Genomic DNA, 15,726 nt, shown 5'->3' with positions numbered 1-15,726 from the left:
TCCCATGATGCACTGGGCCAGGGACAGACTAATTTGCATACAGCCAGGTTCTGAAACTGGGATGGTGCAATGAGCTAAAAAACGGTGTTGGATCTAGCCCTGATCTCTTGACTGGGTGAGAGTACTCTGCTTAATTCAGAGACTCTGTCCATCACCACCCCTTGTTGTAAATAATTTTGTCCACCCTAAGCGTGGAAGGGTATACTCAGATGTGAGTCCCTTGCTCATTGCACCATCAGGATTCAAGCAAGCCGGGCCGAAGACGCCTGAAATGGCAGAAACCGGTCCCCGGAAGCTTGTTTCCTTCCCAGTGTAAGAATTGGCTTTTGTAGTCTGGTCTGCCCTGTTCCCATGATGCACTGGGCCAGGGACAGACTAATTTGCATACAGCAAGGTTCTGAAACTGGGATGGTGCAATGAGCTAAAAAACGGTGTTGGATCTAGCCCTGATCTCTTGACTGGGTGAGAGTACTCTGCTTAATTCAGAGACTCTGTCCATCACCACCCCTTGTTGTAAATAATTTTGTCCACCCTAAGCGTGGAAGGGTATACTCAGATGTGAGTCCCTTGCTCATTGCACCATCAGGATTCAAGCAAGCCGGGCCGAAGACGCCTGAAATGGCAGAAACCGGTCCCCGGAAGCTTGTTTCCTTCCCAGTGTAAGAATTGGCTTTTGTAGTCTGGTCTGCCCTGTTCCCATGATGCACTGGGCCAGGGACAGACTAATTTGCATACAGCCAGGTTCTGAAACTGGGATGGTGCAATGAGCTAAAAAACGGTGTTGGATCTAGCCCTGATCTCTTGACTGGGTGAGAGTACTCTGCTTAATTCAGAGACTCTGTCCATCACCACCCCTTGTTGTAAATAATTTTGTCCACCCTAAGCATGGAAGGGTATACTCAGATGTGAGTCCCTTGCTCATTGCACCATCAGGATTCAAGCAAGCCGGGCCGAAGACGCCTGAAATGGCAGAAACCGGTCCCCGGAAGCTTGTTTCCTTCCCAGTGTAAGAATTGGCTTTTGTAGTCTGGTCTGCCCTGTTCCCATGATGCACTGGGCCAGGGACAGACTAATTTGCATACAGCCAGGTTCTGAAACTGGGATGGTGCAATGAGCTAAAAAACGGTGTTGGATCTAGCCCTGATCTCTTGACTGGGTGAGAGTACTCTGCTTAATTCAGAGACTCTGTCCATCACCACCCCTTGTTGTAAATAATTTTGTCCACCCTAAGCGTGGAAGGGTATACTCAGATGTGAGTCCCTTGCTCATTGCACCATCAGGATTCAAGCAAGCCGGGCCGAAGACGCCTGAAATGGCAGAAACCGGTCCCCGGAAGCTTGTTTCCTTCCCAGTGTAAGAATTGGCTTTTGTAGTCTGGTCTGCCCTGTTCCCATGATGCACTGGGCCAGGGACAGACTAATTTGCATACAGCCAGGTTCTGAAACTGGGATGGTGCAATGAGCTAAAAAACGGTGTTGGATCTAGCCCTGATCTCTTGACTGGGTGAGAGTACTCTGCTTAATTCAGAGACTCTGTCCATCACCACCCCTTGTTGTAAATAATTTTGTCCACCCTAAGCGTGGAAGGGTATACTCAGATGTGAGTCCCTTGCTCATTGCACCATCAGGATTCAAGCAAGCCGGGCCGAAGACGCCTGAAATGGCAGAAACCGGTCCCCGGAAGCTTGTTTCCTTCCCAGTGTAAGAATTGGCTTTTGTAGTCTGGTCTGCCCTGTTCCCATGATGCACTGGGCCAGGGACAGACTAATTTGCATACAGCCAGGTTCTGAAACTGGGATGGTGCAATGAGCTAAAAAACGGTGTTGGATCTAGCCCTGATCTCTTGACTGGGTGAGAGTACTCTGCTTAATTCAGAGACTCTGTCCATCACCACCCCTTGTTGTAAATAATTTTGTCCACCCTAAGCGTGGAAGGGTATACTCAGATGTGAGTCCCTTGCTCATTGCACCATCAGGATTCAAGCAAGCCGGGCCGAAGACGCCTGAAATGGCAGAAACCGGTCCCCGGAAGCTTGTTTCCTTCCCAGTGTAAGAATTGGCTTTTGTAGTCTGGTCTGCCCTATTCCCATGATGCACTGGGCCAGGGACAGACTAATTTGCATACAGCCAGGTTCTGAAACTGGGATGGTGCAATGAGCTAAAAAACGGTGTTGGATCTAGCCCTGATCTCTTGACTGGGTGAGAGTACTCTGCTTAATTCAGAGACTCTGTCCATCACCACCCCTTGTTGTAAATAATTTTGTCCACCCTAAGCGTGGAAGGGTATACTCAGATGTGAGTCCCTTGCTCATTGCACCATCAGGATTCAAGCAACCCGGGCCGAAGACGCCTGAAATGGCAGAAACCGGTCCCCGGAAGCTTGTTTCCTTCCCAGTGTAAGAATTGGCTTTTGTAGTCTGGTCTGCCCTGTTCCCATGATGCACTGGGCCAGGGACAGACTAATTTGCATACAGCCAGGTTCTGAAACTGGGATGGTGCAATGAGCTAAAAAACGGTGTTGGATCTAGCCCTGATCTCTTGACTGGGTGAGAGTACTCTGCTTAATTCAGAGACTCTGTCCATCACCACCCCTTGTTGTAAATAATTTTGTCCACCCTAAGCGTGGAAGGGTATACTCAGATGTGAGTCCCTTGCTCATTGCACCATCAGGATTCAAGCAAGCCGGGCCGAAGATGCCTGAAATGGCAGAAACCGGTCCCCGGAAGCTTGTTTCCTTCCCAGTGTAAGAATTGGCTTTTGTAGTCTGGTCTGCCCTGTTCCCATGATGCACTGGGCCAGGGACAGACTAATTTGCATACAGCCAGGTTCTGAAACTGGGATGGTGCAATGAGCTAAACAACGGTGTTGGATCTAGCCGTGATCTCTTGACTGGGTGAGAGTACTCTGCTTAATTCAGAGACTCTGTCCATCACCACCCCTTGTTGTAAATAATTTTGTCCACCCTAAGCGTGGAAGGGTATACTCAGATGTGAGTCCCTTGCTCATTGCACCATCAGGATTCAAGCAAGCCGGGCCGAAGACGCCTGAAATGGCAGAAACCGGTCCCCGGAAGCTTGTTTCCTTCCCAGTGTAAGAATTGGCTTTTGTAGTCTGGTCTGCCCTGTTCCCATGATGCACTGGGCCAGGGACAGACTAATTTGCATACAGCCAGGTTCTGAAACTGGGATGGTGCAATGAGCTAAAAAACGGTGTTGGATCTAGCCCTGATCTCTTGACTGGGTGAGAGTACTCTGCTTAATTCAGAGACTCTGTCCATCACCACCCCTTGTTGTAAATAATTCTTCAGCACTCTGGGCAGAAGTGGTATAGGCGGAAAGGCGTACAACAGACCGCAACTCCACTCGCGACGAAAAGCGTCGCCGAGCGAGTGCCGCCTTGGAAATTCCAACGCGCAGAACTGATGACATTGTGCGTTCTCTTCGGTGGCGAATAGATCTAACCAAGGCTCTCCCCACTGCTGAAAGAGGCCTTGCGCCACGTCCGAGTTCAGACGCCATTCGTGATCCATCATGCACCGACGGCTGAGTTCGTCCGCCCTGGCGTTCAGAGAACCTGCCAGGTGTTGAACCACCAGGGTCACGCCCTGATGTTCCAGCCACTGCCAGAGGCGCAGAGCCTCCTGGCAAAGGGTCCACGACCCCACCCGCCCTGTTTGTTGCAGTACAACATGGCGGTGGTGTTGTCCGTGAACACTTGCACTACACTCCCCCGGACAGAGGGGAGGAATGCCTTCAGTGCTAGATGAATCGCCCACAGCTCCAAAAGGTTGATATGGAGCCGGGACTCCGCCGGAGATCAGAGGCCTCTGATCTCCGCCTCTCCCATGTGGCCTCCCCAGCCCTGGAGGGACGCGTCCGTCACAACTACGTGCTCCGGTTGGGGAAGGGAGAGGGATCTGCCGCTGACCCAATCGCAGTCCGTGAGCCAGCACTGCAGCTGTCTCGTAGTGCCCTCCGAGATCAGGACATGGTCGGAAAGGTTGCCCTGATGCTGGGCCCACTGAAACTTCAGGTCCCACTGCAGAGCCCGCATCCGCCACCGGGCGTGATGCACTAGAAGGATGCAGGAGGCCATCAGCCCCAGAAGTCGCAGCGTCAACCTGAGCGAGACCAGGGATAAAGGCTGAAAGAGTGGAATCAGAGCCTGAATATCCCGAACCCGCAGCTGGGGAGGATAAACCCGAAACTGCGCCGAGTCGAGAACCGCTCCGATGAAGAGGAGCTTCTGAGAGTGGCACAGGTGTGACTTCGGCACATTGATGGAGAACCCCAGCTGGTGCAGGAGGTCTGCCGTCGTCTGGGGTGGCTGACGACTGTCTGGGGCGAGCCCGCCTTCAACAACCAGTCGTCGAGGTAGGGGAAGACTGAAACCCCTAACCTGCGCAGATGAGCTGCAACCACCGCCATCACCTTTGTGAACACCCGTGGGGCGCTGGTAAGGACGAAGGGGAGCACGGTAAACTGAAAGTGCTCGCGGCCAACCGTGAACCGCAGGTAGCGCCGGCAGGACGGGGATGTGGAAATAAGCGTCCTGCAAGTCCAACACTACCATCCAGTCTTCTGGGTCCAGGGCAGCTAGGACCTGAGCCAGTGTCAGCATTTTGAACTTCTCCTTCCGGAGGAAGCCGACGCAGATCTTCCTCTCTATGTCGACCTTTTCCTCGACGACGACGTACGTCTCTCCTTCAACGTCGATCGATGACTCCCCCTCGACGTCGACACTGGATCCTTCGACGTCGACACTGGATCCTTTGACGTCGACACATCCTTTGACGTCAGACACCTCTCTTCCCTCGACGTCGATCTCTTACGATCCTTCGACGTCGAACCTTGCGCCCCCGACGTCGTCCTTACTGCAATCGACACCAGAAGTCTCGACGTCGAGAAAGATTTCGACGGCGACTGTCGAGACGCTGAACCTTGCCTCACCGGCGAAGTCCTCGACGTCGATGGAGCCCTATTCGATGCCGACAATGCTGACGGCGATCTGGATCTCGACGTCGAGCACACCTTTTTTTACGGCGACGCTCCCTGGAGTCGATTTTTCTTAGTTCTACCTTCAGGAGAAGCTGTTCTTCGACGTTTGTGTTGAGAAGATGGCTTAGCAGATGATAACAAGCTCTTGGAGCCCTTCTCACCACGGCTCTCTCTCTCCAGAAGGCCCAGCAACCTCATTTTCTCCCTTTCTCTTAAAGTCCTACTAGAAAGGTTGAGGCAGTGATAACAATCTTCCACCTTATGAGAAGCTGGAAGACAAACCACACAAACAGAATGTGGGTCCGTTTTTGACATCTTCTTCCCACAGGAAGGACATTTGTAAAATAAAGGTGGCATTCTGACAAAAAAATCACCAACAGGTTAGTCAGAAAAAGGTATTAAACCACCACCAGAGTAGTAAATTGTCAAAAAGACAAGAAAAAACAAACTTCTGACAGAAAACCTGTCAAAATTAGCAGAGCTCAAGTTCCAGGTTCCTCACAGAACAGGCCAGAAAAAAGAACTGACCTAACTGTCACCTGTGGTGCAGGATGGGAACAGAGTTCTCCTGGAGGCCTTAAAGGCAAAGTGTGCAGATTCTCTGGGGCCTTAAAGGCAGGGTGCCAGTCTGATTATCTGTACACAGATATTTTTTCATATGCAGCCTTTTAGGCTAATAACTGTTTACAACAGGTTCTTTGATGAAAATAAAAGTTTTTCATGGTTATGAAATGCATTTTAGGCTCATGCCTGTTTATTGCATTTATATACAGCATATTTTCATGCTTCAGAACGTGTGTAATTTTGGCTTTCTTAGACTATGTATATATGTTAGGCTGCATATTATGGTTATTATACATGTATATGTGTATAATTAGTTTAGTACTATGTACTTTTTGATATATTTGCACATATATATGTATATTGTTTATGTGTTCCGGGTTCCCGCTCATGGGCGCAGATAATTCCGTGCTTATGACTATTAATGAGTATCCCCTGGAAGAGAACTGTCAGTGCCATGATGAGCTTATCGTCCACAGCGGGGACCGAGCGGTCCTGGAGACGGCTCCTTCGGACGACCAGTGTGCGCCCACGTCTGCTGTGAGCGCGGAGCAGGCCGTTGATCCCCGGTGTAGCGCAGACAGCATCCCCGCGCTCCAAGCATGCCTGGGCTGGTGGCAGGCGCCGGGCCATAGCCAGTGCCGACGTGGTGTTCCCCGGAGCCTTTGAACTCTTCTACCGGATCATCTAGTGAGCAGAGCGGCCTGTAGTTTTACTACGCGGTGGGAGGTGACTTTGCCCTCTCATGGCGTGCATGGAGTAAGGTACACACGGAGGTAAACACAGAGCTGTCAGTTCTACTCGCCCGGGCGAGGCTCTGGCTGCTCTTCCTTGCTTAAGAGACCGAGGTTGAATGCCCAGCATGTGGTAGCTGCCTCGCTGCTAAAAAGTCAAAAGTGAAAAGATTAGGCAATATCTTACTTAAAACAATCCCAAAATTGGCGATATGCAAAAAGTGTCTCAGAGTGGCATTAATTATACAGGATGTTCGAAAGCGCTACGAAGATAGAGGTGCGGCTCCCTGCCACAAGTATTTAATACCATTTTCAGAGTCTCTTATTTACTCAAATCAGGATGGATTCACTTAAAAGTCAATCATGGTAAAGCCGAGCTTGCCTATTTTATTTATATCAGTCAGACATCGAGTGCTCTCACGTTTAACTATACTCTACACACGATATTATGGGGTGTGTCTACAGTACTTGCATTTCTCACCATGGTGCTATATTTTAATATGCCATTTTTCGTATTTTGTATTTTAGTACGGGGAAGTATTAGTAGTAGCACTTTTCACTAAGGCTGGGGTACTTTTTTATGTGCTGTTCCACCCTATTAGCAGGAACCCTATACTCCAAATAGGGGTCTTCAGCTTTGCCTATGATGAGAGCTGCTTCTGATCAAAGGAAACTGAAGCCCTGCAGACACATTCCGTGGAAAGCTTGCAGTCAAGTCCCAATGTTTTCGCGTACTGCAGCATTTCTCCCATTTGGGCTAGGAGGGGCGGGCCTCCCAAGGGAAGCCAAAACTACAAGTCCAGCAATGCATGGCGGTTGAGTTCAAGCCAGACTTGGTAAACCTCACAGTTCACACTTACTAAATGCAAAATGCAGTTTGGAAGTGGAAAGTACAAATAGCAGTCAAGGGTTTGCATTCTTTGTTCAAGGATTCTGTTCGTGTGTAACATAAATGGTGCTCATGTAACCTTAAATACCTTTGCTGTGAAAAAACAGATCACCAAATCCATGCACTTTCAATGGTTGAGAGGAAAACTGTTAAATGACTTCGCGATAAAGCAGCACATATACTTTCACAATCAACCAGCATTAACGAAGCAACAGGAGAATAATTATAGGCTCTAGCCTCCCGGAAAACCTCTTTCAAGTGCTTGTTAACTTTTCACTGAGGTTTTAGTTTCAATGTACACAGTCATGTAATGCAATGTATGCCCCTTCCTCCACTTCACAGAATGGGAAAAGCCTTTCTCAGTCTCCCATATCTCACAAATGTTAGTTGTGCTTTTCTGACAATTTTTAGTGGAAGCAAATATGTTTTGGGTGGAAATGTGTGCACAAACAAAGGCCACCTTTCTTTATAATTGTTTCATCATTTTAAAACTTGATATCACACTACACACAAATACACTCCACACTATACCACATAATTTCAATCAGCATAATTACACTAAACGGCATACACTTCCACACTACACAATTCTACTCTACACATTTCCATTCCGGACCACATAATTCAAATACAAACTCATAACTCAACAACACAATTGTACACCACACCGCATACATCCAATCCAAAACAAAGAATTCCACATCAAACCTCAAAATACCATTCCACTTAATTACACTCCATAACATACAATACCACTCCACATAATTCCAGTACACACCATGCCACATAATTCCACTACACAAATCCTATCCAATCCACACCACACAATTCCACAACTAACAATTACAATCCAACCCACATATTTCTACTCCACACCACATACATCTACTCCAAACGAAAACATATGGGTAAAAGACATCATAATTTATAACACCAATAACTCGAACTCTCACAAATGTGAGACCTATTGCATTGCAAATGCTTGTTTTTGTTGTTGAAGGAGTGTGACTTCAAAGGTGAAGCTTTCGCCCTCAGCTTACCTCCAGATCGGGGTCTCTAAGGGTCCTGGAATAGTCAACACGTCGTTCACCGTAGGTTCGAGCCATAAAGTAAGTAGTCTTGCACTCTTTGATAGCCTCTGAATGCATAAAGCCACATTTATTGTAACATCTGGATCTGAGTTGGGGATCCACATACCACAAACAGAATGCAGGGGTTCCGAAATGGACTTCGGATTGTGGCAGGAGTAATAACTTTTAGAACCGGACACTTTCTAAATAACCCCAGCGATAATTGCTTCTGTTACTGTGAAGCTTACTCTGTCAACTAACAATTACACACTAAGCATTAACCTCGTCCTAATGTGCAAGTGAGATCTGTTTTACCAACCTGCTAAGTTGTGTGAATAAACCATTAACAGGATGTAATTAGGGTGAGAAGTAACTAAGCTTCATTGATTTTCTGTACATTGCTTGGACCAACATTTAACAGTGACTGTGCATCTCTTCCCCCTTTTCTGAACTATAATGTTTGGCTTGGTGTTTGGGTGACCCACCTAAACTTGTGTGACTGCTAGTCAAAAAGACCTGTGGAATCCTGTAAACGTTTGGGATCACAACATGTCCTGTAGATATCTTAAGTATCAGAGTTATCTAATGATTTAGGGATAATTTTTAAGTGTTTACATAAGGCGAGTATAACTGTCGGGCCAGGCTTTCCATCCATAATTAAAGGGAGCGGACAAAAGCCCAGAAAAATAAAAACTTACCTTTAGAAGCTCTGTCTGAGTCAGATATTCTGGAGCAGACAGGAATGCTACTGGAATGATGCCAGATGAGGGTCTCTAACTGTGGACACAATATTCATCTGCAAATCTCTGGCAAGCGTTGCCGGTTCACTTACGGTATATGAGAGATGCCCCTGGAGAAGTTTCAATAAGTGAGCAATCTGTAGGCAGGAAGATTCATCAAAACTATGCATTGGTGTATTGCGGGCAAAGGTCGCATCTTGGATCTTCCATGCAGGTTAAAAGAAAGCTCTAACCACCTTCTGCCCTTTGTCTCAAACGTCGAGGCAGTTCTAGTACAGATGTTTGTCCTCTACTTCTCAGAAGATCCTGGTCAAACACTCTGGTTCTTAGTCAGGCGTCCACCTGCGACAGATGAAATATCTTGTTTCTATTGCAAGGAAGTACTGCACTTTATTGTAGAAAAGGCAGAAAGGTCTACGGGCAACCTTGACAGGCAACTTAGAATTATGGGATTTGTTCCACACAATCAGTTCCCTTGATGGTTCCACATGCAACTAAAAAGATAGAACACTCATCAGCAATAAGAATAGACTCAACACATCCTCACTTGGATAGCATAAGTTATTAGTTCAGCACCACAATATAGGCTTTCAGCATTAAAATATTTTTAGGTCCTGTGCCAGCTCACTGCTCAGTCTAGAAAGGTCTCTGACTCTGCTAGTGGACTACTGCTAACGCTTGCTCCAGTGCCAGCCTTATTCCGGTTAGCCAAGATTTCCTCGTTTTCCACTTGTGCCTGCTGTTTTATCTTTCTTGTGCACTTTCCCCCCCATCTCTGCCTCTTGCTATCGGCAAGTGAGCTGGCCTGCCTCGCCACTCGGTTGCTGCTGTTTCACTGCTCAGTTCCCATCGCCTGCTTCCCACCACCCAGTGCCCCACCATCCTCCCAGGACTTACTGGAGACTGCAGCGCGACCCTAATGAGCAAGTCATGCGCCAGCTCCCCACTTAGTTGAGCACAAGTTACTCCAAAGTCAGTCCTAGAGGGCCGTATCCATGGCAGATTTTAAGACAACTACATTTATCTAAATGGGGATATGCTAAAAATCTGTCATGGTTCCACCGCTCCAGGATACGCGCAGAAATCAGACTTCATCAGGAAACCCTCCACCGACCCCAGTGAACTCCAGAACTACCTCTCTATCTCGCTGCTCCCTTTCCCACCAAAGTCCTCCAGAAGGCCATCAATCAGCAGTTCACAGAACACCTGAAGAGAACAACCTATGTGATGCCGCCCCATCCGGTTTCTGTGCGAACCACAGCACCAGGATCGCTGCCACGGATGATATCCACATGCTTCTCGATAGAGGAGAATCAGAGACCATGACACTCCTCGACCTCTTCACGGTATTCCACACTGTATCCCACCACACACTTATCAAGGGACTGTATCACAACGGGATCCAGGGGTACGCCCTTCGAACCCAAGAACAACATCTAGCGTCCCACCTACATGAGGCATGCTAGCCGACAGTCAGAGCCACAACCTCAACATCTTATCCTACCCAGACGACACACAGCTCATCCTCTCTCATTAAGTAGGCTTAAACACCACAATGACCAACTTCCACAACTGCATGAAGAACGTTGCAGACTGGACTAAGACCAAATATCTAATGCTCAACATTGACAAGATGCTGGAACGGCTTTCACCTCAACTATCACACATCACCCTCGCTGAGGGATTTCAGGAAGAGACTCAAGACATGGCTTTTTGACTGAGCCCCCGCAACCCAGCACCTGACACAGTCACAGGTGACTAACAGCTCCTTGCAGATGTTTGATTAAGTAGCTTTAGGTCCTTGTGTGGAAAGAAGTCACCAACCTCTCAGAAATGAATGTAGGTCTACCAATAAATCTGAGGAGGCGGCATAACTAATAAACTGAAAGGCTTGAATCAGCAACTATAACTACATTTACAGAACTCTTGACTGTGCTAGCAGCAGCTCTTTATGCATGGAGATTGTCCTCCTGTTCTTTGTGAAAGTGCTTTATCTGCATTCTACTCTTGGACCAGCCAGAAGAACTATCCAGTTGTAAGAAGGAATGAGTTCTTGGGTCTTTGGACCCATCAACTCAACCTTTATTTAATGGTTTTGAAGTGGGAGATTGTTTCCCTGAATAGCTGAGAACCTCTTCAATGAAAGGAATGTGTTAATCACAATTGCTATATCTGAAAACTGCCATCAGAGCTGAAACCTGAGAATTGGAACCCCCCAAAAGACCGATTCAGATGTAGTCCCATGTTCAATCAATGAGGAAGGAACTTGCATTGACTACTGTAGTTTAGGGGTAATGGGAGTTGTTCATCAATTTCATGATAAACATCTGGAGCTGGGTGAGAGGAAGGAAGGTCAAGCACAGCTTGAACATCTCGAGCTAAGGAAGGAAGGTCAAGCACACACAACTTACCTCCCTGACACATCATACAAGTCACTTTACAAAGAGGATCAGTAACGCATAAATGGGGAACTGTAGGTGGGACCATAGATCTTTTAGTCACAAATGTATCGGTGATCTAGCGTGCCAAACAATGATTGTGCCTCACAAACTACAGATCGCAGGCTGGTACTAGGAGTTAAAGTATCTCAAAATAACAGAGGATTTGTTAATCTACTTTACCTCAAACCGCGTCACTTCTTTTCGGACGGCTGAAGAAATACGCTCAAAGTCTCTCTCATACTGCGTAACACGAGATTCCCACTAAATAGGAGGCGATAAAAGTATAAATAAGATTTACTGCTCAGATTATTTTGCCAATGCAGAACTGACAAAAAACATTGTACTTTCGGCACTTAAAAATTGAATAATAAACAATGTGCCAATCACAATTTGCAAAGACAAAAAAGTTATGAAAGACAAATGTTTTCCAATATAATTTGCTTCATGAGAATATTGTTAGCATGAGTGTGAAACCTAGAAAAGTGACTTACATCACGGTAGTTCTTCTGAAATGGCATAACTTATTTGATTATTTATGCAGTAGGATATAGTGCATGCAAGAGTCAAGATGTTTTTCAAGATTTAGGTGCATTACAAAATTTAGAATAAGTGAGAACATACAATATATTGTTACATCTTTGGAGAACATATAGGAGCAAGTGGTAGTCACAGAACAATGGCTAGTAGAAAATTTCCACTTTCTAACTGGAGATTAAAGACCAGGTTCTGAAATTATCTAGCATAAAGTGAATGAAAAAACGTGCTCATATCTTTTTTTTAAGGTTTCAGAAATGGGTTAGTGTGTATTTTGGGGGTGATCAAATTACCGATTTTCAGGCAGATATCTGAGAAAGGAAGAATTTGATTTGTTTCTTGACCTGTGGTGGTTCTAGGAGCATAGTTTCAGCACTTCGCAGGGAGCAGCAATGCCTTGAGAAAGGTATCTCAGGGAACAAAGGTGCGTGGCTTTGCTGTTTATAGAGGTGATTATGAGAACATATCTCACTGCCATCCAGTGGCGGCTTGTAGCTTTTTAAAGTGGTGAGGTGTAAAATTAGCCTTTGACTGTCACCGAGTGAGCAAAGCGAGTGACAGCAATGGACCCAAGGGGGTTTTAGGCTAAAGGACAATGTCTCCACATTCACTAGGTAGGCAAGTGTATGTAGACGGGCTTTACATTAATGTAATCCCAAAACATGACTCTGAAGGGGTTAGAATGCAAATTGCAATCGCTATAATAAACAATTTAAGTACATGATCGATAGCATTTACCCATTCAGAAAGACTCTATTCCTTTTGGAGAGTTTCTTCGTATTAGAAGGAATTGTACCAGTATGACTGAATTCCACAAACATGGGGATGCCTTAAAATCAAGACTGCTGGCTAGAGGCTACCCTAAAAGGCTAGTTCGCCACGCGTACAAGTGGGCAAAATATTATAATCGCGATGCCCTCTTGGAGGAACACATCGAACCCCGAAGGATCAGGTAGTTTGTATTGTTAATCATTCCCCTTTTAATTTTAAGATAAAGAACATCATCCAGAAAAACTGGAAGATTCTCAATACAGGTGAAGAAGAAATTAAGTTAGAGCAACCATTGGTGGCCTTCCGTAGAAATCGAAATCTACGTGATATATTGGTACATACTAGACCAAATGTGTTTGATAAGATGCGTCAGACAACCATTACAGGCTTACCTATGGTCATTGGCAATCACAGATGTGGTTCCTGCCATACCTGTGATTCAGGCATTATTACGGATTCTATCGAGTACCAAGGAAAAAGATTTCAGTTGAGAGATTTAACTAATTGTAGGAGCCAGAATATTATTTATAGCATAACTTGCCCGTGCCATTTGCTCTATGTTGGAGAAACATCATGTGAGTTCAGAGTACGATACAACAAACATAAATCAGCGATACACAATGGCAGAGTGGAAGCCACACTTGTTGATCATTTCTTAGCCAACCAGCACTCTGAAAAGGAAGCCAAATGGTGTATCCTAGAAAAGGTGAAAGGACAGACTCGGACTCCTATGGATATTATCCGTAAAAGGAGAGTGTGTTTTGGGATTTTTTCCCTGGATACTGTAAAAAATGGATTGAATGAGGAAATCCAGTGGAATATTACTAAACCCTGGTAATATTGAATCCGGAGTCTGCAATCATATGATAGGAAAAGCTGTAATATAACTACATGGAGTGGTGTAGACGGCTGTCTACTCCTGTACTCGAAAATATATTTTTGAAGCTCTAAAGGAGAATACAACTATATTGAGTGGCGTAGACGGATGGCTACTGCCGAACTTGAAAATATCCTTTTTGAATCTCTGAAGGATATATTAGTTATGTAACCTTAGGTTACGGGCAATTAGTAATGCTGCGTCTTATTATGATGTTTCAAAAGGGGGTGGTGATGGACAGAGTATCTGAATTAAGCAGAACACTCCTACCCAGTCAAAAGATCAGGGCTTGATCCATCACCGTTTTTTAGCTCACTGCACCATCCCAGTTCAGAACCTGGCTACATGCAAATTAGTCTGACCCTGGCCCAGTGCATCATGGGAACAGGGCAGACCAAACTACCAAGCCAATTCTTTACTGGAAAGGAAACAAGCTTCCGGGGACCGGTTTCTGGCATTACAACAGTCTTCGGCCCGGCTTGCTTGAATCCTGATGGTGCAGTGAGCAAGGGACTCACATCTGAGCATACCCTTCCACACTTGTGGTGGCCAAAACGATTCAAAAGGGGGTGGTGATGGACAGAGTATCTGAATTAAGCAGAACACTCCTACCCAGTCAAAAGATCAGGGCTTGATCCATCACCGTTTTTTAGCTCACTGCACCATCCCAGTTCAGAACCTGGCTACATGCAAATTAGTCTGACCCTGGCCCAGTGCATCATGGGAACAGGGCAGACCAAACTACCAAGCCAATTCTTTACTGGAAAGGAAACAAGCTTCCGGGGACCGGTTTCTGGCATTACAGCCGTCTTCGGCCCGGCTTGCTTGAATCCTGATGGTGCAGTGAGCAAGGGACTCACATCTGAGCATACCCTTCCACACTTGTGGTGGCCAAAACGATTCAAAAGGGGGTGGTGATGGACAGAGTATCTGAATTAAGCAGAACACTCCTACCCAGTCAAAAGATCAGGGCATCTTATTATGATGTAGCATATTTGTTGTGTAGGTTAGAAAATTGAAATTGTCTTGGAATATGGGTATTTACAAGACTTGCTCCATCTAATTGCATGATAAGTACAGGACAGATTCCAAATGATATTTAAGTTGCAAATTTTGAGTACTTTGCTCAACCTATTTATAATAACTGCTGTATGTTAAGTAATGCAGAAGCCGGACTAGAATATGGCCATCTCCCGGAAATAATGTTGGGGGCATTTCAGTGCTTGGTTTACATCTGGAATCCTACTTCGGCTATCTTGACGTCATTTACGTTGCAGGACGAAAACGATAGGGCACTGGCCTCGCGTCTGATATCACGTAATGATGGCTGCAATGCGGCCAATTAGTCCATGGTTTGGTTTTACAAACCGCAACCAGGTGCCTCTATTTGATTATTTTTGGCGCGAGTAGCTCGGCAAAGCGCTCACTATATATAGAGCCTCAGAAGTTGGTGCATCTCATCCGTGAAGGCGCGATGTATGGTGCACAACGCTGATGGAGACGATGGCTGGATGAAACAGGTAAGCACGTGAAAGTCCTGTAAAAACACTGACATGCCATTTTGAGATAGTTAGAATGTATTAGTCAGCCTTAATGAGATGGTGATACTGGAATTCTCTAACGTGTAGGGTGTAGCAGAGTATAATGCCTTTGCAGACGAGAGACTGGGAATTCTATGTTAGTTCCCGTGCTAGAGAAACTAAGGGCGCACCAGTGGATAAATTAGTAGGACAATATTGTAAATCTTAAGCAATAAGGTTTGCCAAATTGTGGAAAATGGACAAAGGAAAAACAATTCACTTTTCCGCACTTTTCCAGTGAATTGCTGAATGGTATGCGGCCACGAAATCTTATGAATTTGGACAATTTGCGCAGAGAGGAAGTGCCTACAAACATAGGAATACAAGAATAATTTTAAGGTACTTACAAGGGCCAAAACATAATATAGAAAGGTAAAACTTTGCCATTAGATCTGCTGTGCAGTTAAACTAGTCTCTTTTACCTTTTATGCATAGGTTTATACATTACTTGAGATATTCGGTGAGCTACATACACGGGTAAAGAAAGACAGGAATTAAGACGTTTCAGCCCTAATTAAAACATCTAAGGTAATA

At 45.8% G+C, this 15,726-nt stretch overlaps 1 protein-coding gene across 2 annotated transcripts in view; it reads right to left on the bottom strand.

The window, feature by feature from the left end:
• Positions 1 to 15,726, bottom strand: part of SNX1 (sorting nexin 1) — a 749,531-nt gene that overhangs the window by 65,789 nt on the left and 668,016 nt on the right. For both annotated transcript variants that reach the window (XM_078684988.1, XM_078684989.1), the window contains exon 13: positions 11,611 to 11,691. In XM_078684988.1, coding sequence (XP_078541114.1) covers positions 11,611 to 11,691 — 81 coding nt within the window. The remainder of the gene's footprint in view (positions 1 to 11,610; positions 11,692 to 15,726) is intronic.

Source organism: Lissotriton helveticus, chromosome 3_2 (assembly GCF_964261635.1).
Source record: "Lissotriton helveticus chromosome 3_2, aLisHel1.1, whole genome shotgun sequence".
In the NCBI taxonomy this organism is placed as follows: Eukaryota; Metazoa; Chordata; class Amphibia; order Caudata; family Salamandridae; genus Lissotriton; species Lissotriton helveticus.
Note: the sequence above shows the minus strand (reverse complement) of the source record. Positions and strands in the feature narration are given on the sequence as shown.